Raw genomic sequence first — 23,576 nt, forward strand, 5'->3', positions numbered from 1 at the left:
ACCAGGGGAGTATTACTATCATTGCTGTTGTCATCTATGGTCCTTCTCTGTGGATCCCCGCAGCCTCATTGGTTTCCAAAGCTGCTGCCAGGGCTGGGCCGAGCCTAATTTTTGTTTTGGTAAGCTAATATATATTTTGGGTCCCATAGTGGTATATATAGGGGTGTGGTTTCATGGGGAAGAGGCGTGGCCACAGAATAGTACCAATTCACATTACACCGCACAGTAGTGTCTGTTAGTCACATTACATGAAACAGTAGAGCCCCACGCATTACTCTACAGGTGTACTCCTTGTACACGTTACACCATATCAGTACTCCTTATACACGTTACACCACAGTAGAGCTCCTTTTACACATTATGCCATGGTAGAGCCCCGTATAAATGTTATACCACAGTAGAGCCCTTTATACACGTTACACCATAGTAATATCCCTTATACACATTACAACACAGTAGTACTCCTTATACATGGTATGGCCTCTTATACACATTATAAGTTGCCTACCCCTAGAACAGCCACTAACAGGAACTTAAGAATGCTTAACAGCTAGCTTATAAATATGTGTGATAGGGAGAGGGCGACAGGGAGATGCAGAGGGTGTCAGGGGTATCTGAGGTCTCTGTACGATGGAGTAAAGTGGGTAAATTGGGTTGAAAGGGCTCACTAGGACATGACTAGAGAGTATTAGTGGGGGAGTCAGGCAGAAAAAAACAAGGACTTTTAAAATTAGAGATAGGAAAGAGAGAGGGGAGGGGAAAGACAGAGAGAGGAAAGAGGGAGGGGGAGAGAGGTGGCGAAGACAGAAAAGAGAGGGAGGGAGGAGGAGAGAGTTGAGAGAGGGGGGGAGGGGAGAAAGACCTTCTCTGACCTGCAGTAAGTGAGCCATTCATTTCCGTGAGCTCCGCATCCTGGGGGAGAGACATGAGAAAGAGACAGACAGACATACATGGGGGAGAGTTAGAAACACAGAGGAGGCAGAGACATGGGAAAGTAAGACACATGGGGGGGAAGGATGACACACACAGAAAGACACAGAGACATGGGGGAGAAAGAGACGGACAGAGCCATGGGAGATTAGGGAGATGGGAAGGTGAGAGAAGAGATAGGAAAAAAGAAACCCCTGTAGTATTGGACACATTAGAAGGTGACCTGGTGAATACATATTAGATATCAATAAATATTGCACACAGCCGCTTTCAGTGAGGATAAAAATAAAGTTTAGATTACACAATTTAAATAAGAATATTAGAACAGCCATTTAATATACACTTAATTTATACAATCATGTTTGCTGGCTGACTGTAGTTACACAATCCTGGATAGACTAAGACACTGTCAAAATTAAAATAGGTTAAGGGTAGAGATGTGTGGCTGGCACTTTCCGTGTTTTGTGTTTTGGTTTTGGTTCTAATTCCACTTTGTGTTTTGGTTTTGGCTTGGTTTTGGCAAAACCACCCTTTCGTGTTTTGGTTTTGGATCTGGATGATTTAAAAAAAACACACATAAAAACAGCTTATTTCACAGAATTTTGGAGTATTTTTGATCCTATGGTATTATTAACCTCAATAACATTCATTTCCACTCATTTCCAGTCTATTCTGAACACCGCACACCTCACAATATTGTTTTAGGCCAAAAGGTTGCACCAAGGTTGCTGGATGACTAAGCTAAGCAACACAAGTGTGCGGCACAAACACCTGGCCCATCTAGGAGTGGCACTGCAGTTACAGACAGGATGGCACTTATAAAAACTAGTCCCCAAACAGCACATGATGCAAAGAAGAAAAAGAGGTGCAAGATGGAATTGTCCTTGGGCCCTCCCACCCACCCTTATGTAGTAGAAACAGGACATGCACACTTTAACAAACCATTCATTACAGCTACAGGGTCTGCCATACGACTGTGGCTGAAAGGACTGGTTTGTTTGGGCCCCCACCAAAATAAAAGCAATCAATCTCTCCTTACACAAACTGGCTCTACAGAGGCAAGATGTCGACCTCATCCTCCGATTCCTCACCCCTTTCACTGTGTACATCCTCCTCCTCACAGAGTATTAATTCGAACCCACTGGAATCCACCATCACAGGTCCCTCTGTACTTTCTGGAGGCAATTGCTGGTAAAGGTCTTCCCGGAGGAATTTCTAATTCATTTTGATGAACATCATCTTCTCCACATTTTATGGAAGTAACCTCCTACACTGATCGCTGACAAGGTTACCGGCTGCACTAAACACTCTTTCGGAGTACACACTGGAGGGGGGGCAACTTAGGTAAAATAAAGCCAGTTTGTGCAAGAGCATCCAAATTGCCTCTTTTTCCTGCCAGTATACATACAGACTGTCTGACATGCCTACTTGGATGCTGTCACTCATATAATCCTCCACCATTCTTTCAATGGTGACAGAATCATATGCAGTGACAGTAGACATGTCAGTAATCATCGGCAGGTCCTTCAGTCCGGACCAGATGTCAGCTTTCGCTCCTGACTGCCCTACATCACCGCCAGCGGGTGGGCTAGGAAATCTTATCCTTTTCCTTGCAGCCCCAGTGGCAGGAGAAATTGAAGGATGAGCTCTTGACGGGTCACGTTCCGCTTGAGTTAACAATTTACTCACCAGCAGGTCTTTGCACCTCTGCACACCTGTGTCTGCCGGAAAGAGAGATACAACGTAGGCTTTAAACCTAGGATTGAACACGGTGGCCAAAATATATTGCTCTGAGTTCAACAGTTTGACCACCCTTGAATCCTGGCAAAGCGAATAAAGGGCTCCATCCACAAGTCCCACATACTTTGCGGAATCGCTCCGTCTTAGCTACTCCTTCAACTTCTCCAGCTGCTTCTGCAAAAGCCTGATAAGGGGAATGACCTGACTCAAGCTGGCAGTGCCTGAGCTGACTTCACGTGTGGGAAGTGCAAAGGGTTGGAGAACCTTGCACAAGACGGAAATCATTCTCCACTGCGCATGAGTCAGGTGCATTACCCCTCCTTTGCCTATATCGTAGGTGGATGTATAGGCTTGAATGGCCTTTTGCTGCTCCTCCATCCTCTGAAGCATATAGAGCAGGGCTGGCCAAACCGGTCCTCGAGATCTACCAACAGTTCATGTTTTCCAGGCCTCCTGGAGATCTGTAGAATTGTCAGTTTGGAATACATGCAGCACATCTTAATTAGTAATGACTACACCTGTGCACCAGTTAGGTGGTCTGGAAAATGTGAAGTGTTGGTAGATCTCGAGGACCGGTTTGGCCAGCCCTGATATAGAGTGTTGAATTCCACCTCGTTACCACCTCTTGCTTCAGTTGATGGCAAGGCAGGTTCAGGCGTGTTTGCTGGCGCTCCAGTCTTCGGCACGCGGTGGCTGAATGCCGAAAGTGGCCCGCAATTTTTCGGGCCACCGACAGCATCTCCTGCACACCCCTGTCATTTTTCAAAAAATTCTGCACCACCAAATTAATTGTATGTGCAAAACATGGGACATGCTGGAATTTGCCCAGATGTAATGTAACAATATTGGTGGCGTTGGCCGATATCACAAATCCCCAGGTTCCCAGAGTCCAATTGGGGTAAGCCTTTCTGCAATGATGTTCCTCAGTTTCCGTAAGATGTTGTCAGCTGTGTGCCTTTTACGGAAAGTGGTGATACATAGCGTAGCCTGCCTAGGAACAAGTTGGCATTTGCGAGATGCTGCTACTGGTGCAGCTGCTGTTGTTGCTGCGGGAGGCAATACATCTACCCAGTGGGCTGTCACAGTCATATAGTCCTTAGTCTGCCCTGCTCCACTTGTCCACATGTCCGTGGTTAAGTGGACATTGGGTACAACTGCATTTTTTAGGACACTGGTGACTCTTTTTCTGACGTCTGTGTACATTCTCTGTATTGCCTGCCTAGAGAAGTGGAACCTATATGGGATTTGATACCGGGGACACAGTACCTCAAACAATTCTGTAAGTCCCACTGAACTAATGGCAGATACCGGACGCACGTCTAACACCAACATAGCTGTCAAGGCCTCAGTTATCCGCTTTGCAAAAGGATGACTGCTGTGATATTTCATCTTCCTCGCAAAGGACTGTTGGACAGTCAATTGCTTACTGGAAGTAGTACAAGTGGTCTTCCAACTTCCCCTCTGGGATGACCATCGACTCCCAGCAACAACAACAGCAGCAGCAGCAACAGCAGGTATACCGGAGGAATCCCGGTTAGGAGAGGACTCCTCAGTCTTGACAGTGACATGTAGAGGAAGGGGGGTTGTGGATTTGCACCAGCTTCAATGATATTGATTATGAATAACACAAAAGTAAATCTATTAGATACCAAAAGTATAGACTATTATTATTTGTAGATCATAAATAGTACTGAGTTTTGGTGGTGCTCCCACAGATTTTGTAGTTTGACTACAGGAGGAAAACAAGAGAAAGACAAAATACCCTTGTGTGGAAGCACTCTTGGTAAATTATTGAAATTTAAATGATGAAGAGGAGGATCGTTTGGAATCCTACCTCTTGTTGGTTTAATTAAAAATTAACTTTTATTGATAAATTAAGAATTCACTGAAGGGTGAACAAAAAATTAATGATTATAAGTGTGAGAATCTAGATTGCCATTGTAACAAATATGGTTCTAGATATAGCAGGTGAAAATATTCTTGCTGTAATTGTACATATGTGTGAATCATAATGTATGTACGTCACAGAAGGGATCGAAGTATAGAGTCAGCTCTAAAGAAAATGGTACAGGAATTTTCCTGAGTGAAAAACGGCCCACAGCACCTAGTATTCCCTGGAGGTCTCCCATCCACGTACTAACCAGGCCATACCTGCTTAGCTTCCAAGATCGGACGTGATCGGGCGCATTCAGGATAGTATGGCCGTGGGCCAGTAATTGTCAGGAAATACTGTTGGTGTTAAATGGTGATCTGTGGGTCTGATAAAACAGATGTAAATGATATTTAGAAAAATATGATATGAGGATTCTCCTCAAAAAAGAATGTCACACAGCACTTGGTATTCCCTGGAGGTCTCCCATCCAAGTACTGGCCAGGTCTTTATCTGCTTAGCTTCCTGAATCGAATGTGATCAGGTATGTTCAGGATAACATGGCCGTGGGCCAGATAAAACAGAAAATTGGCAGACACTCCTCTGAATAGGTAAGAGTATCTAAAAAGTGCTTGTGAGCTCCTATCACTGAAATTACGATGTCAGTGACAGTGACATGATAAGATATATATAGATAAAATGTTCCTATTTAGGAACAAATTTCATACAGGCGCTTTGCAGGTTAAATTAGAATAAAACCACATAAATGACTGTGCAACTCCCACTCAGTGCTCTGAAGTCACTGAAAATATACAAAATAAACTATATAGAATGCAACTATACAAGGGAGTGCATATATAAAAATAAACAATTTATTATAGTATTAATATAGACACTATAGTATCTTAATAAAACATAACAATGTAACCACATCAAATGACTTCAACCATTCTATGTGCCGACACTCTGCTAAATGGTAATGCAATCCCAATTGTAAGGAACCAGAGGGAACTTGATATTCCTAGGAATACTGTTTGTAACCAAGAGTCCTGAATGAATATAAATCACTGTAGATTCCACATACTGTGTGATATAGATGCAGTGTGGACTGTTAAAAACAGGATGGTCTTTTTTAATATGGAATATATTTGTCCCAGAAGAAACTGGCATTTCCCCACGCCGGAGAAACGCGTCAAGGTGGGAGCCACATCATTATTGACGGATCAGCCTACCAACTTGCAACATCTGGTACGGACCGTTAGTGCCTCACAGCTTTGCCGTGTCCCAGGACTTGCAGTCTGCTTCGCGGCTGTCATCTGCTGTCCTCCACTCTTACTGCCGCCTGCAACTTCACCTTCTCAGCACGGGATTCTCTGTTGCCTGTACGGCCGCCCGCTGCCCCGTCTCTGCTACCCATCTGCCTGCCGTTACCCTTGTGCTATAGGGTTCGGTAGTGTTCCGCAGCATTCGTCTGGACTAAGGACACAGTGGGGTATGTAAATTTACTGGTGTGAAAACCACTGCAAAACACCGTTGGGCATATTTATTCTTATACGGCTTAAAAGTGGAGAGACATTGTTGCCTAAATTAGGCTATATTCTGGGACAAATATATTCTATATTAAAAAAGACCATCCTGTTTTTAACAGTCCACACTGCATCTATATCACACAGTATGTGGAATCTACAGTGATTTATATTCATTCAGGACTCTTGGTTACAAACAGTATTCCTAGGAATATCAAGTTCCCTCTGATTCCTTACAATTGGGATTGCATTACCATTTAGCAGAGTGTCGGCACATAGAATGGTTGAAGTCATTTGATGTGGTTACATTGTTATGTTTTATTAAGATACTATAGTGTCTATATTAATACTATAATAAATTGTTTATTTTTATATATGCGCTCCCTTGTATAGTTGCATTCTATATTGTTTATTTTGACAGTGACATGGCCTGCAGGGCTACTGACGTTCCTGACTGAGGAGGAAGTTGACGTTGAGGGAGTTGGTGGTGTGGCTTGCAGGAGCTTGGGTACAGGAGGAAGAAGGGATTTAGGTATCAGGGGACTGCTCTTACCCAAAGTTTCACAACTTGACACTGACTTCTGATGAATGCGCAGCAGGTGACGTATAAGGGAGGATGTTCCTAGGTTGTTAACATCCATACCCCTACTTATTACAGATTGACAGAGGCAACAGATGGCTTGACATCTGTTGTCCGGATTTGTGGAGAAATAATTCCACATCGAAGAGGTGGATTTTTTGGTAGTTTGCCCAGGCATCACAATGGGCTTCTTCATCCCACGGACAACAGGTGTCTCCCCCGGTGCCTGACTTAAACAAACCACATCACCATCAGAATCCTCATCGTCAACTTCCTCCTCAGGGCCAGCAACACCCATATCCTCATCCTGGTGTACTTCAACAGTGACATCTTCAATTTCAATATCAGGAACTGGCCTGTGGGTGCTCCTTCCAGCACTTGCAGGGGGCGTGCAAATGGTGGAAGGAGCCACCTATTCCCGTCCAGTGTTGGGAAGGTCAGGCATCGCAACTGCTGACACACTTGAACTCTCCTTGGAAATTTGTGATACCATCTCAGAACGCACAGTTCTTTTCTGTGCTTTTTCCATCCTAACTCTTAATTTTGTAGCGGGAGGATGAGGGCTTCCATCGTCATGTGAAGCTGAACCACTAGTCATGAACATAGGCCAGGGCCTCAGTCGTTCCTTGCCACTCCGTGTCATAAATGGCATATTGGCAAGTTTACGTTTCTCCTTAGACCATTTAAATTTCTTTTTTTGGGTCTTTTTACTGAACTTTGGCTTTTTGGATTTGACATGCCCTCTACTATCACATTGGGCATCGGCCTTGGCAGACGACGTTGATGGCATTTCATTGTCTATGTCATGGCTAGTGGCAGCAGCTTCAGCACTAGGAGGAAGTGGTTCTTGATCTTTCCCTATTAACTCCTCCAAATATTTGTTCTCCATTATTTTTCTGGAGTTATTTAACACAATATGGGGCACAAGAGAGCATACCTCTACACCTCACAGGGCAAACCCTGTAAAAATTATTTGGATTAAATATTAATAACCCCTTTATTTGGAGTAAATAATATACAGCACAGGACAGCACCACTGGACTGGATTTATACGGAATTATATGGATTTATATGGAATTATACGGCAATATCACAGGAATTATACGCCAGTATCACGGGAATTATATGGCAGTATCACAGAAATTATACGCCAGTATTCCAAGAATTATATGGCAATGTCACAGGAATTATACGCCAGTATACCGAGAATTATACGGCAATATCACAGGAATTATACGGCAATATCACAGGAATTATACAACAGTATTCCGAGACTTATACGCAATGTCACAGGAATTATACGCCAGTATCACGGGAATTATATGGCAGTATCACGGGAATTATATGGCAGTATCACAGGAATTAATGTCCCAGGAATTATACGCCAGTATCACGGGAATTCTATGGCAGTATCACAGGAATTATACGCCAGTATTCCGAGAATTATACGGCAATGTCACAGGAATTATACGCCAGTATTCCGAGAATTATATGGCAATGTCACAGGAATTATACGCCAGTATTCTGGGAATTATAAGGCAGCATCACAGGAATTATACGCCAGTATTCCGAGAATTATACGGCAATATCACAGGAATTATACGGCAATATCATAGGAATTATACGCCAGTATTCCGAGAATTATACGGCATTGTCACAGGAATTATACGCCAGTATTCCAAGAATTATACGGTAATGTCACAGGAATTATATGGCAATATTCCGAGAATTATACGGCAATATCACAGGAATTATACGGTAATATCATAGGAATTATACGACGGTATTCCGAGAATTATACGGCAATGTCACAGGAATTATACGCCAATATCACGGGAATTATACGCCAGTATCACGGGAATTATACGGCAGTAACACTGGATATATGGCAGCAGAGGACCCCACCACTGTGACTGGTCACTGGACTGATGCTGCACAAGACACTTCCCCTGGTCTAATGCAGGACAACACAGCACCAATGAAAGGGACTTATACAGCTACACTGGATACATGGCAGCAGAGGACACCACTATTGTGACTGGTCACTGGACTGATGCTGCACAAGACACTACCCCTGGTCTGATGCAAGACAACAGCAAAAATGCAAGCGACTTATACAGCAGCCAGCAGCACTGGGGACATATAGCAGCAGAGGACACCAACACTGTGACTGGCTGGACTGATGCAGCATAAGACATTGACTACACTGGACTGGACTGAGCAGCACAACACAGCACTAGACTCGCCACCCCACTTTCCCGCCCCCACACAGACACTGAGGATGGAGACATGTCCTCTCACTACACTCTCCGAGATTGGAGTGAAAATGGCCGCGACGCACGGCTCATTATATGGTATCCAAATCCCGCAAGAATCCGACAGCGGGATGATGACGTTTTGCCGAGTTCGGGTTTCCGAGTCAGGCGGGAAAACCCGAGCCTGGCTCGGAACTGGACTCTAATGGTGAAGTTCGGTACAGTTCGGTTCTCTGAGAACCGAACCCGCTCCTCTCTAGTTAAGGGTCACCTTGTAGTCCACCCTGGCTCTTTGTGCTTTCATCAACGCAAGGCTGCTGTGGTTCCGCCCATGAGATCTTGTCAGCCATCTTGCTATACAGGGGCTTTTTTCAAACTTTAATAAAAAAAATTGTACTAAAACAAGCCTCTAAACAGGACAATATGGAACTGCCAGGTGGCATATGTCTCCCGCCCCAGGCTGCCCCGGGTGTTGTCAGCAGCCATATACAGTAGATCCAGGGGAAGGAAAATGCCAAGCAGTGGTGCAGAGGAAGGAGGGTTAAGAAGGTAGGAGGAGCGGGTCTAGGGGAAAATGATGCAGCTCATTGGTGGTTGGACCTGGGGGAGGACCAGTCACCAGCCACAGAAATGTCAGAAACCCAGCCTGGGAGAGAGTGAGGCCCAGATTTATCAAGCCTTGGAGAGTGATAAATAGCACCAGGGTTGGTCTGGCCCACAGGAGTAAACCCCCGGTGGGCCCCACTGCCAGGGCCCCCACCTATTCCTCTAGGGATCAGGTTCCAGACTGGGCACTTGACTTATACATTAAACATGTTACTTTATAATGCACAGGACTATGGTGTATTCTCTACAGTGCATTTCTGTTATTAATCTGGTATATTAACATGCATGCACTAGCAGTAATTACTAAATATATTTATCAAGGGGCCCAGGCCATGCACTTTGTAATGGTTAGGCAAACCAATGTGGTTGGTCACACCCCATTTGGAGACTGGCCACACACCCAAAACTGGGCCCCTACCACTGCTTTACCCCGGTGGGCCCTTCATGCCCCAGTCCAGCACTGAAGAGCACAGTGATAAAGTACCAACCAATCAGCTCCTAACTGTCATTTTTCAAACACAGCCTGTAACATGGCAGTTAGGAGGTGATTGGCAGGCACTTTATCACCGTGCTATTTATCACTCTCCAAGGCTTGATAAATCTGGGCCTCATGAGACGAAAAGCAGAAGTGTTTGAGTAAACTGTAAAATGGTGAGAGCACACTGCACTACAGCACTATGGGGTCATCAGCATGGACACAATGACTGGCATCGCATATCCCCTCCCCCCCTGGCAGGAGGTTGCACATATCAGATAGGAGTCTGTGTCCAGGGGGGATGGGTGGCGGAACAGGGAGTGAGTGACTTGTACTCACTGTCTGCAGCCTCTGTCTGGCGCTCTATGCTTCGGGCCGGCCCTGGCTGCTACCCCAGCTTTTCCAAACATGACGAACAAATGAACTGGCTCTAGGTATTGCAGTGAGTATCAGATAGGAGTACAAGTCACTCACTACCTGTTCCGCCGCCCACCCCTGTGGACACAGACTCCTATCTGATATTTATCTGATGATAAAGAAATATACATGGCACTTCAAACTGGTGAATAACCACAATGATACCTGTGCAGCAGCGAAAAACAAGCCTTGTACAGAACCTGAAAAGAAAGTATTTAAGGTTATGGTTGCCAGCAGCTGACTATCTTATGATTTAACTATTCCTATTCATCTTCTATACGTCCTCATTCCCCTGTGTCTCTTCATTCCAACCACACCACTCCAACCTAGCCATAAACCAGTCATTAATGGCTGCTTTACTATTAGTGGCTGATTGTGATTCTGGCTAACAGTAGCCATGTACACATCACCCATACCACGTAGACCAGAGGTTCCCAAACGCGGTCCTCAAGGCACCTCACTGGTCCAGGTTTTAAATGTATCCATGCTTGGCCACAGGTGACTTAATTAGCACCTAACTCAATTTGATTTAACCATCTGTGCTGAGCCATGGATATACCTAAATCCTGGACTGTTCGGGTGCCTTGAGGACGTTTGTGAACCTCTGACGTAGACGATAAGCTTATTTTTGCGATACCATTTTTTTATTCTGTTTCAGTATTTACTGGCCCTGATTCAGCCCTGGACGCTCCCGATGTAGTAACAAATGACTGCGCATGCGTCGGCAGTGTGCATGTGCTGTGATGTTGTGCAACTCTGCTCGCAGTCCTCTGTATGCTGCAGATTGATTGATTGATTGATTGATTGATTGATTGATTGGGAGGAGAAAGGAACTCAAAATGGAGGCGTGTCACCTCTGTTCTCGGTGCATGCCGAAAGCCAGAGACTGAATTTTCCAATGCAGATTCTCTGGCCACTGCACCTTTTTTGCGGTGCACATTGTGAGTAGCCTTAGGGTTAGTCGGATATCCGATGGTCCACCTGATGTTGCCTATGGATATCGGATGCTGCATTTTGGCATGCATTAAGTGGGCCTGAGAAGACAACACCTCCGTCATTTACATACCTACTCAGATCTGCTGCTACCAAAGATGCAGCACTGATCACTTCTGTGTCCACCTCTTAATCAGGATAATTGTACAGAATTTGTGAGTATTATGATCCACTCATTGTATATTGATGAGTAATATTTTAGCGCTTTATAAATAAAAGATATTGATAGTTTTGATTAAACTTTATTGATATGTAGATATTCATACCAACAAAACAATGATATAAGGGTCTGTTTATGGGGTGCCTTAGGTAGGACAGGAAGTGTGTTTGCCTTTGTGGAAAAGAACAGTTGCAGCTAATGGGTATTTTGTAATTCCACATACATTTTTCCCACGGAATATTCGAAAATAACCCTGAGAAAGAGAGGAAAAATATATTAACAAACATATTGCTTAATCCTTAAAACCTTTAGTCAGCAACAGTAAAGTTACGGTTATTATCAATATATAAGACGTAGCATGACGGGTAACACTGCTATCTTACAGTACTGGGGTCATAGGTTCTGTTCTGATCAGTTCAGTGTATGTTCTCCTTATAGTTTGTGAGGAGATTCCACCCATAGGAGGCTATTCAGAGTTGTTCGCAATTTTTACAAAAATCTCAAATGGCTGTGTTTCGGCTGTCTGCCAGCAGGCGTTTTGGGGTGGCGACGCAGCGGTAGGGGTGCAAGAAACAAAGGCATCATGGCTGTTTTCGGGGTGGCCAGATGACGTAGCCTGCGTTTCCTGCGACGGGAAACATGGCAGCATTTTGCCTGTATACACAGCCTGGCTGCGTATACCGGGGTCAACCTCTATTTGCTGCTTTCTGCGATGCGATCGCAATTGAATTGCGATCGCCTTGCTGGGCGGCGCTACACATGCTGAGCGGCCTTGCCCTGTGCTGGGCGCCCCCCATCATGCGATTTTATCAGAAGCAGTTTTTGCTTTTCTTGCAAAACTGCTACTGAGTCTGAATAACCCACATAGTACAGAAACATACTGATAAATGAATTAGCTTCTAACTATTCCTAGGGATTGTGAGAGAATTTACACCAGGAAGGTATACAGTTACAATGTTGGTGGTCAGAATATCAACATTCACGTTGTTGGGTAGATGTACTAAGCCTTGGAGAGAGATAAATTGGAGAGAGATATACTACCAGCCAATCAGCTCCTACCTATCATTTTTCAAACACAGCCTGTAACATGGCAGTTAGGGGCTAATTGGCTGGCACATCCGCATCCACTTTATCCCTCTCCACTTTATCACTCTCCAAGTCTTAGTACATCTGCCCCTTACACAATGTGGACAGCAGAATGTCAACATTGATGATATCAACATACTGAAAATGTCAACATCTTTAATGTTAACTACTGCAAAATGTCGACATTCATAAAATGTTGACATTTTCATGTTGTCGACAGATCTAGGAGGTTTAGGATTAGGGCTGCCATTAGGGTTAGAGACAAAATTCGAAGAAAACTAATATGTTGGCAAGCTAACAGTGTTTACATTTGTGCCAACGTTATGGACATGTTGACATGTTGTTCAATGTCAACAATACGACCATGTTGTCATTCTCATGACAAGATGAATATCGACATTGTAAACATCAAACATATATATCACTCCTGTAGGAACAAATTTGCATAATTCCGTAAAGCTCTGTGTAATACAGAAACATAGGGGTGTATTTACTAAGGTGTGAGTTTTTTTTAGAAGTGGAGATGTTGCCCATAGCAACCAATCAAATTCCACTTAACATTTATCTAGCTGCTTTTAGAAGATAATAGCTAGAATCTGATTGGTTGTGATAGGCCACATCTACACTTCTAAAATACTCACACCTTAGTAAATATACCCCACAGAACTTGATGGCAGATAAGAATTATTTGGCCCATCTAGTCTGCCCTTATAATGTGTAGTTATTAAAGACAGGAGTTAGAGTTGGATTAGGAGTTTGAGTAGTAGTGCAAGAGTATTAGGGTCAGGGTTTTAGAGATGAGCGGGTTCGGTTCCTCTGAATCCGAACCCGCCCGAACTTCAGGTTTTTTACACGGGTCCGAGCAGGCTCGGATCTTCCCGCCTTGCTCGGCTAACCCGAGCGCGCCCGAACGTCATCATCACGCTGTCGGATTCTCGCGAGGCTCGGATTCTATCGCGAGACTCGGATTCTATATAAGGAGCTGCGCGTCGCCGCCATTTTCACACGTGCATTGAGAGTCATAGGGAGAGGACGTGGCTGGCGTCCTCTCCGTTTAGAGAAGAGAGAGACACAGTATTTTGGGGAGCATTATTAGGAGGAGTACTACTATACTGTATACTACTATACTACTTGCGGAAGTGATATTTATAGATTAGATAGTGTGACTGTAAGTGTATTATCTGACTTGTGGGGGAGACACTGACAGTGGGGAGCAGTTAGAGTCTGAGAGCAGGACTCAGGAGTACATATAACGTACAGTGCACACTTTTGCTGCCAGAGTCAGTGCCACACTGCCATTGTTGTGACCACACTGACCACCAGTATAATAATATATTTTGTGATTGTCTGCTTAGGCCTCGGAGTACTAGTTGCAAGTTGCAACGTGACCTGAAGTGACCACCAGTTTAATAATCAATCACCACCAGTTTAATATATATATATATATATATAATTGTATATAATATATATATATATAATATTGTATACCACCTACCCGTGGTTTTTTTTTTTTTCATTCTTCTTTATACATACTACTATAGTAGCTTACTGTAGCAGTCTGCGGTGCTGTGCTGACCTGACAGTGTCCAGCAGGTCCGTCATCAGTCATCATTACCTAATAAATATATTATCTACCTGTCCGGCTGCAGTACTAGTGATATTATATATACATACATATATATATTGATTTCATCTCATTATCAATCATCCAGTCTATATTAGCAGCAGACACAGTACGTTAGTCCACGGCTGTAGCTACCTCTGTGTCGGCACTCGGCAGTCCATCCATAATTGTATACCACCTACCCGTGTTTTTTTCTTTTTCTTTCTTCTTTGTACATACTACTATAGAGTATAGTAGCTTACTGTAGCAGTCTGCGGTGCTGCTGAGCTGACAGTGTCCAGCAGGTCCGTCATCAGTCATCATTACCTAATAAATATATTATCTACCTGTCCGGCTGCAGTACTAGTGATATTATATATACATACATATATATATTGATTTCATCTCATTATCAATCATCCAGTCTATATTAGCAGCAGACACAGTACGTTAGTCCACGGCTGTAGCTACCTCTGTGTCGGCACTCGGCAGTCCATCCATAATTGTATACCACCTACCCGTGTTTTTTTTTTTTTCTTTCTTCTTTGTACATACTACTATAGTATAGTAGCTTACTGTAGCAGTCTGCGGTGCTGCTGAGCTGACAGTGTCCAGCAGGTCCGTCATCAGTAATCATTACCTAATAAATATATTATCTACCTGTCCGGCTGCAGTACTAGTGATATTATATATACATACATATATATATTGATTTCATCTCATTATCAATCATCCAGTCTATATTAGCAGCAGACACAGTACGTTAGTCCACGGCTGTAGCTACCTCTGTGTCGGCACTCGGCAGTCCATCCATAATTGTATACCACCTACCCGTGGTTTTTTTTTTCTTTCTTCTTTGTACATACTACTATAGTATAGTAGCTTACTGTAGCAGTCTGCGGTGCTGCTGAGCTGACAGTGTCCAGCAGGTCCGTCATCAGTCATCATTACCTAATAAATATATTATCTACCTGTCCGGCTGCAGTACTAGTGATATTATATATACATACATATATATATATTGATTTCATCTCATTATCATCCAGTCTATATTAGCAGCAGACACAGTACGGTAGTCCACGGCTGTAGCTACCTCTGTGTCGGCACTCGGCAGTCCATCCATAAGTATACTAGTATCCATCCATCTCCATTGTTTACCTGAGGTGCCTTTTAGTTGTGCCTATTAAAATATGGAGAACAAAAATGTTGAGGTTCCAAAATTAGGGAAAGATCAAGATCCACTTCCACCTCGTGCTGAAGCTGCTGCCACTAGTCATGGCCGAGACGATGAAATGCCAGCAACGTCGTCTGCCAAGGCCGATGCCCAATGGCATAGTACAGAGCATGTCAAATCTAAAACACCAAATATCAGTAAAAAAAGGACTCCAAAACCAAAAATAAAATTGTCGGAGGAGAAGCGTAAACTTGCCAATATGCCATTTACCACACGGAGTGGCAAGGAACGGCTGAGGCCCTGGCCTATGTTCATGGCTAGTGGTTCAGCTTCACAGGAGGATGGAAGCACTCAGCCTCTCGCTAGAAAACTGAAAAGACTCAAGCTGGCAAAAGCACCGCAAAGAACTGTGCGTTCTTCGAAATCCCAAATCCACAAGGAGAGTCCAATTGTGTCGGTTGCGATGCCTGACCTTCCCAACACTGGACGTGAAGAGCATGCGCCTTCCACCATTTGCACGCCCCCTGCAAATGCTGGAAGGAGCACCCGCAGTCCAGTTCCTGATAGTCAGATTGAAAATGTCAGTGTTGAAGTACACCAGGATGAGGAGGATATGGGTGTTGCTGGCGCTGGGGAGGAAATTGACAAGGAGGATTCTGATGGTGAGGTGGTTTGTTTAAGTCAGGCACCCGGGGAGACACCTGTTGTCTGTGGGAGGAATAGGGCCGTTGACATGCCTGGTGAAAATACCAAAAAAATCAGCTCTTCGGTGTGGAAGTATTTCACCAGAAATGCGGACAACATTTGTCAAGCCGTGTGTTGCCTTTGTCAAGCTGTAATAAGTAGGGGTAAGGACGTTAACCACCTCGGAACATCCTCCCTTATACGTCACCTGCAGCGCATTCATAATAAGTCAGTGACAAGTTCAAAAACTTTGGGTGACAGCGGAAGCAGTCCACTGACCAGTAAATCCCTTCCTCTTGTAACCAAGCTCACGCAAACCACCCCACCACCAACTCCCTCAGTGTCAATTTCCTCCTTCCCCAGGAATGCCAATAGTCCTGCAGGCCATGTCACTGGCAATTCTGACGAGTCCTCTCCTGCCTGGGATTCCTCCGATGCATCCTTGCGTGTAACGCCTACTGCTGCTGGCGCTGCTGTTGTTGCTGCTGGGAGTCGATGGTCATCCCAGAGGGGAAGTCGGAAGACCACTTGTACTACTTCCAGTAAGCAATTGACTGTCCAACAGTCCTTTGCGAGGAAGATGAAATATCACAGCAGTCATCCTGCTGCAAAGCGGATAACTGAGGCCTTGGCATCCTGGGTGGTGAGAAACGTGGTTCCAGTATCCATCATTACTGCAGAGCCAACTAGAGACTTGTTGGAGGTACTGTGTCCCCGGTACCAAATACCATCTAGGTTCCATTTCTCTAGGCAGGCGATACCGAAAATGTACACAGACCTCAGAAAAAGAGTCACCAGTGTCCTAAAAAATGCAGCTGTACCCAATGTCCACTTAACCACGGACATGTGGACAAGTGGAGCAGGGCAGGGTCAGGACTATATGACTGTGACAGCCCACTGGGTAGATGTATGGACTCCCGCCGCAAGAACAGCAGCGGCGGCACCAGTAGCAGCATCTCGCAAACGACAACTCTTTCCTAGGCAGGCTACGCTTTGTATCACCGGTTTCCAGAATACGCACACAGCTGAAAACCTCTTACGGCAACTGAGGAAGATCATCGCGGAAATGGCTTACCCCAATTGGACTCTCCTGTGGATTTGTGGCATCGGACAACGCCAGCAATATTGTGTGTGCATTAAATATGGGCAAATTCCAGCACGTCCCATGTTTTGCACATACCTTGAATTTGGTGGTGCAGAATTTTTTTTAAAACGACAGGGGCGTACAAGAGATGCTGTCGGTGGCCAGAAGAATTGCGGACACTTTCGGCGTACAGGCACCACGTACAGAAGACTGGAGCACCACCAAAAACTACTGAACCTGCCCTGCCATCATCTGAAGCAAGAAGTGGTAACGAGGTGGAATTCAACCCTCTATATCAGCGGTGGCCAACCTGTGGCTCTTGAGCCGCATGTGGCTCTTTCTTTATTCAAATGTGGCTCCCAACACTCTAAATCATGTGACCACAACAGATATAGAAACCGCTGCACTCCAGCCAGACACGCAGCAGCACTACAGGGACTGAAAACTGAAGGAGCCAGATACTAGCGGTGAGACACCCACTGGAAAACAGAGGACACATAAGGGACTGCTGCAATGGCACGAGTTGATGGGGGGGGGGGGCCTGTAGTGATACATGAGGGTGGGCTAGAGTGACACATGACAGAGCTGGCTGGAGAGACACAGGAGGGTCCTGGCAGGAGTGATACGGGAGGGTGCTGTAAGTAGTGACACATGGGAGAGCTGGCTGGAGTGACAGGAGGGTGTTGGCAGGAGTGACACATGGGAGAGCTGGCTGGAGTGACATAGGAGGGTGGTAGCAGGAGTGACACATGGAAGAGCTGGCTGGAGTGACAGGAGGGTGTTGGCTGGAGTGACACATGAGAGAGCTGGCTGGAGTGACACAGCAGGGTCTTGGCAGTAGTGACAAATGGGAGAGCTGGCTGGAGTGACACGGGGGACCTGGCTGGAGTGACATAGGAGGGTGCTAGTAGGAGTTACACATGGAAGAGCTGGCTGGAGTGACAGGAGGATGTTGGCTGGAGTGACACATGGGAGAGCTGGCTGGAGTGACAGGAGGGTCTTGGCTGGAGTGATACATGAGAGAGCTGGCTGGAGTGACACAGCAGGGTCTTGGCAGTAGTGACACATGGGAGACCTGGCTGGAGGGACACAGCAGGGTCTTGGCAGTAGTGACACATGGGAGAGCTGGCTGGAGTGACACGGGGGAGCTGGCTGGCGTGACATAGGAGGGTGCTAGCAGGAGTTACACATGGAAGAGCTGGCTGGAGTGACAGGAGGGTGTTGGCTGGAGTAACACAGGGGAGAGCTGGCTGGAGTGACAGGAGGGTGTTGGCTGGAGTGACACATGGGAGACCTGGCTGGAGAGACACAGCAGGGTCTTGGCAGTAGTGCCACATGGGAGAGCTGGCTGGAGTGACAGGACAGTGTTGGCAGGAGTGACACATGGGAGAGCTGGCTGGAGTGACATAGGAGGGTGGTAGCAGGAGTGACACATGGAAGAGCTGGCTGGAGTGACAGGAGGGTGTTGGCTGGAGTGACACATGGGGGAGCTGGCTGGAGTGACACAGCAGGGTCTTGGCAGTAGTGACACATGGGAGACCTGGCTGGAGTGATACAGCAGGGTCTTGGCAGTAGTGACACATGGGAGACCTGGCTGGAGTAACACGGGGGAGCTGGCTGGCGTGACATAGGAGGGTGCTAGCAGGAGTGACACATGGGGGAGCTGGCTGGAGTGACACATGGGGGAGCTGAAGTTTATTATGTGAAAGTGGCTTTTTCAGTGGATTTGGCTTTAAAAAAATTATTTTATGTCGTTCTGGCTTTTTCAATGTATTTTATACCAGGGATGTGGTCTAGCAGGCACAAGGCCACATTCCATTTTTGCATGCATGCCATCGGCTCGATGTCGGCTCTTTGACGTACCTAACAAGGTTTTTTGGCTCTTTGTCACTGACTGGTTGGCCACCCCTGCTCTATATGCTTCAGAGGTTGGAGGAGCAGCAAAAGGCCATTCAAGCCTATACAATTGAGCACGATATAGGAGGTGGAATGCACCTGTCTCAAGTGCAGTGGAGAATGATTTCAACGTTGTGCAAGGTTCTGATGCCCTTTGAACTTGCCACACGTGAAGTCAGTTCAGACACTGCCAGCCTGAGTCAGGTCATTCCCCTCATCAGGCTTTTGCAGAAGAAGCTGGAGACATTGAAGGAGGAGCTAACACGGAGCGATTCCGCTAGGCATGTGGGACTTGTGGATGGAGCCCTTAATTCGCTTAACAAGGATTCACGGGTGGTCAATCTGTTGAAATCAGAGCACTACATTTTGGCCACCGTGCTCGATCCTAGATTTAAAGCCTACCTTGGATCTCTCTTTCCGGCAGACACAAGTCTGCTGGGGTTGAAAGACCTGCTGGTGAGAAAATTGTCAAGTCAAGCGGAACGCGACCTGTCAACATCTCCTCCTTCACATTCTCCCGCAACTGGGGGTGCGAGGAAAAGGCTCAGAATTCCGAGCCCAACCGCTGGCGGTGATGCAGGGCAGTCTGGAGCGACTGCTGATGCTGACATCTGGTCCGGACTGAAGGACCTGACAACGATTACGGACATGTCGTCTACTGTCACTGCATATGATTCTCTCACCATTGAAAGAATGGTGGAGGATTATATGAGTGACCGCATCCAAGTAGGCACGTCACACAGTCCGTACTTATACTGGCAGGAAAAAGAGGCAATTTGGAGGCCCTTGCACAAACTGGCTTTATTCTACCTAAGTTGCCCTCCCACAAGTGTGTACTCCGAAAGAGTGTTTAGTGCCGCCGCTCACCTTGTCAGCAATCGGCGTACGAGGTTACATCCAGAAAATGTGGAGAAGATGATGTTCATTAAAATGAATTATAATCAATTCCTCCATGGAGACATTGACCAGCAGCAATTGCCTCCACAAAGTACACAGGGAGCTGAGATGGTGGATTCCAGTGGGGACGAATTGATAATCTGTGAGGAGGGGGATGTACACGGTGATATATCGGAGGATGATGATGAGGTGGACATCTTGCCTCTGTAGAGCCAGTTTGTGCAAGGAGAGATTAATTGCTTCTTTTTTGGTGGGGGTCCAAACCAACCCGTCATTTCAGTCACAGTCGTGTGGCAGACCCTGTCACTGAAATGATGGGTTGGTTAAAGTGTGCATGTCCTGTTTATACAACATAAGGGTGGGTGGGAGGGCCCAAGGACAATTCCATCTTGCACCTCTTTTTTCTTTAATTTTTCTTTGCGTCATGTGCTGTTTGGGGAGGGTTTTTTGGAAGGGACATCCTGCGTGACACTGCAGTGCCACTCCTAGATGGGCCCGGTGTTTGTGTCGGCCACTAGGGTCGCTTATCTTACTCACACAGCTACCTCATTGCGCCTCTTTTTTTCTTTGCGTCATGTGCTGTTTGGGGAGGGTTTTTTGGAAGGGACATCCTGCGTGACACTGCAGTGACACTCCTAGATGGGCCCGGTGTTTGTGTCGGCCACTAGGGTCGCTTATCTTACTCACACAGCTACCTCATTGCGCCTCTTTTTTTCTTTGCGTCATGTGCTGTTTCGGGAGGGTTTTTTGGAAGGGACATCCTGCGTGACACTGCAGTGACACTCCTAGATGGGCCCGGTGTTTGTGTCGGCCACTAGGGTCGCTTATCTTACTCACACAGCTACCTCATTGCGCCTCTTTTTTTCTTTGCGTCATGTGCTGTTTGGGGAGGGTTTTTTGGAAGGGACATCCTGCGTGACACTGCAGTGACACTCCTAGATGGGCCCGGTGTTTTTTGTCGGCCACTAGGGTCGCTTATCTTACTCACACAGCAACCTCATTGCGCCTCTTTTTTTCTTTGCGTCATGTGCTGTTTGGGGAGGGTTTTTTGGAAGGGACATCCTGCGTGACACTGCAGTGACACTCCTAGATGGGCCCGGTGTTTGTGTCGGCCACTAGGGTCGCTTATCTTACTCACACAGCTACCTCATTGCGCCTCTTTTTTTCTTTGCGTCATGTGCTGTTTGGGGAGGGTTTTTTGGAAGGGACATCCTGCGTGACACTGCAGTGACACTCCTAGATGGGCCCGGTGTTTGTGTCGGCCACTAGGGTCGCTTATCTTACTCACACAGCTACCTCATTGTGCCTCTTTTTTTGTTTGCGTCATGTGCTGTTTGGGGAGGGTTTTTTGGAAGGGACATCCTGCGTGACACTGCAGTGACACTCCTAGATGGGCCCGGTGTTTGTGTCGGCCACTAGGGTCGCTTAGCTTAGTCATCCAGCGACCTAGGTGCAAATTTTAGGACTAAAAATAATATTGTGAGGTGTGAGGTATTCAGAATAGACTGAAAATGAGTGTAAATTATGGTTTTTGAGGTTAATAATACTTTGGGATCAAAATGACCCCCAAATTCTATGATTTAAGCTGTTTTTTAGTGTTTTTTGAAAAAAACACCCGAATCCAAAACACACCAGAATCCGACAAAAAAAATTCGGTGAGGTTTTGCCAAAACGCGGTCGAACCCAAAACACGGCCGCGGAACCGAACCCAAAACCAAAACACAAAACCCGAAAAATTTCCGGCGCTCATCTGATTAAGGATACGGGTTGGGGTGTTAGTGTTAGCATGGGTGTAGCTGCCATAGGTGCAGGGGATGCGACTGCTATGGGGCCCGAGTTGTCTCTGGGGCCCGAGCCTTCCCTTGCACCAAGTTTCTGAGTGAGCCCCGGCACTGGCATCTTTTGAGGCAGCAGTGTAGCCCCAATGGTGAGAGCTGCGGGGAAGGGGTACTTTGGACTAATCTACGGAGTGTTAGGATAGTAGTATTAATTGTGAGAGTTAGGGTATTAGTGTTTGGGGTTAGGTAGGCTTAAGGGTGAGAGTTAGGATATTAGTGTTTGGGGTTAGGCTTAAGGGTGAGGGTTAGGTTATTAGTGTTTGGGGTTAGGAGTAATAGTAATACAAATAATTCTATTCATATAGCGCACTTTCTCCAATAGGCCTCAAGGCGCTCAAGGCTAAGGGTTAAGGTATTAAGTAAAAGGGTGTAAATTAGGGTACTAGTGTTAGGGTATTAGGATTAGATGTGAGGATTATTATATATGAGGAGTTTGTCCTGGGCTGCATAGGGACTGCACACACTGAATTTTAACAGCTCGGCGTACACATAGCATTGCACACTTGCATGGGGAATATACACTCCCCCTGTAGGTGGCGACTAAACGCAGAACAGCAAAAATCGCAGCCCAGTGACTAGATCTGAATGACCCCCTAAGTACAAACAGTAGTATAGTTAATAAAAGAGCATTTTTCATAGCTGTACGTTAAGTCAATGTTAGCGCACATCTCCAATGTTATTAAATCTGCGCAGGCGCAGCAGCTACCCTGCACATATTAGTGATGAGCGGGTTCGGTTCCGCGGAAACCGAACCCCCCCGAACTTCACCCATTTTACACGGGTCCGAGGCATACTCGGATTCTCCCGTATGGCTCGGTTAATCCGAGCGCGCCCGAACGTCATCATCCAGCTGTCGGATTCTCGCGAGATTCGGATTCTATATAAGGAGCCGCGCGTCGCCGCCATTTTCACTCGTGCATTGGAAATGTTAGGGAGAGGACGTGGCTGGCGTCCTCTCCGTTTATTAATGTTGCTGCAAATATTTGTGCTTATTGCTTAATTGTGGGGACTGGGGAGCAGCTGTATTATATAGGAGGAGTACAGTGCAGAGTTTTGCTGATCAGTGACCACCAGTTTTATCCGTTCTCTGCCTGAAAAACGCTCCATATCTGTGCTCAGTGTGCTGCATATATCTGTGCTCACACTGCTTTATTGTGGGGACTGGGGACCAGCAGTATTATATAGGAGGAGTACAGTGCAGAGTTTTGCTGATCAGTGACCACCAGTTTTATCCGTTCTCTGCCTGAAAAACGCTCCATATCTGTGCTCAGTGTGCTGCATATATCTGTGCTCACACTGCTTTATTGTGGGGACTGGGGAGCAGCAGTATTATATAGGAGTACAGTGCAGAGTTTTGCAAACCAGTGACCACCAGTATTATACGTTGTCTGCCTGAAAAACGCTCCATATCTGTGCTCAGTGTGCTGCATATATCTGTGCTCACACTGCTTTATTGTGGGGACTGGGGACCAGCAGTATTATATAGGAGGAGTACAGTGCAGAGTTTTGCAAACCAGTGACCACCAGTATTATACGTTGTCTGCCTGAAAAACGCTCCATATCTGTGCTCAGTGTGCTGCATATATCTGTGCTCACACTGCTTTATTGTGGGGTCTGGGGACCAGCAGTATTATATAGGAGGAGTACAGTGCAGAGTTTTGCTGACCAGTGACCACCAGTATTATACGTTGTCTGCCTGAAAAACGCTCCATATCTGTGCTCAGTGTGCTGCATATATCTGTGCTCACACTGCTTTATTGTG

The 23,576-nt window shown here is 45.9% G+C and overlaps 1 protein-coding gene and 1 pseudogene across 1 annotated transcript in view; both read right to left on the reverse strand.

The window, feature by feature from the left end:
• Positions 1–4,762: 4,762 nt before the first annotated feature.
• On the reverse strand, positions 4,763–4,880 carry LOC134971260 (5S ribosomal RNA; annotated as a pseudogene).
• Positions 4,881–11,618: 6,738 nt separating this feature from the next.
• LOC134970068 (cathepsin W-like) overlaps positions 11,619–23,576 on the reverse strand; it is a 116,575-nt gene continuing 104,617 nt past the window's right edge. Inside the window, exon 12 of the mRNA XM_063946163.1 lies at positions 11,619–11,805. Within this exon, the coding sequence (XP_063802233.1) occupies positions 11,698–11,805 (108 nt within the window). The 3' untranslated portion in view covers positions 11,619–11,697. The remainder of the gene's footprint in view (positions 11,806–23,576) is intronic.

The sequence above is a fragment of the Pseudophryne corroboree genome, chromosome 11 (assembly GCF_028390025.1).
Source record: "Pseudophryne corroboree isolate aPseCor3 chromosome 11, aPseCor3.hap2, whole genome shotgun sequence".
NCBI lineage: Eukaryota > Metazoa > Chordata > Amphibia > Anura > Myobatrachidae > Pseudophryne > Pseudophryne corroboree.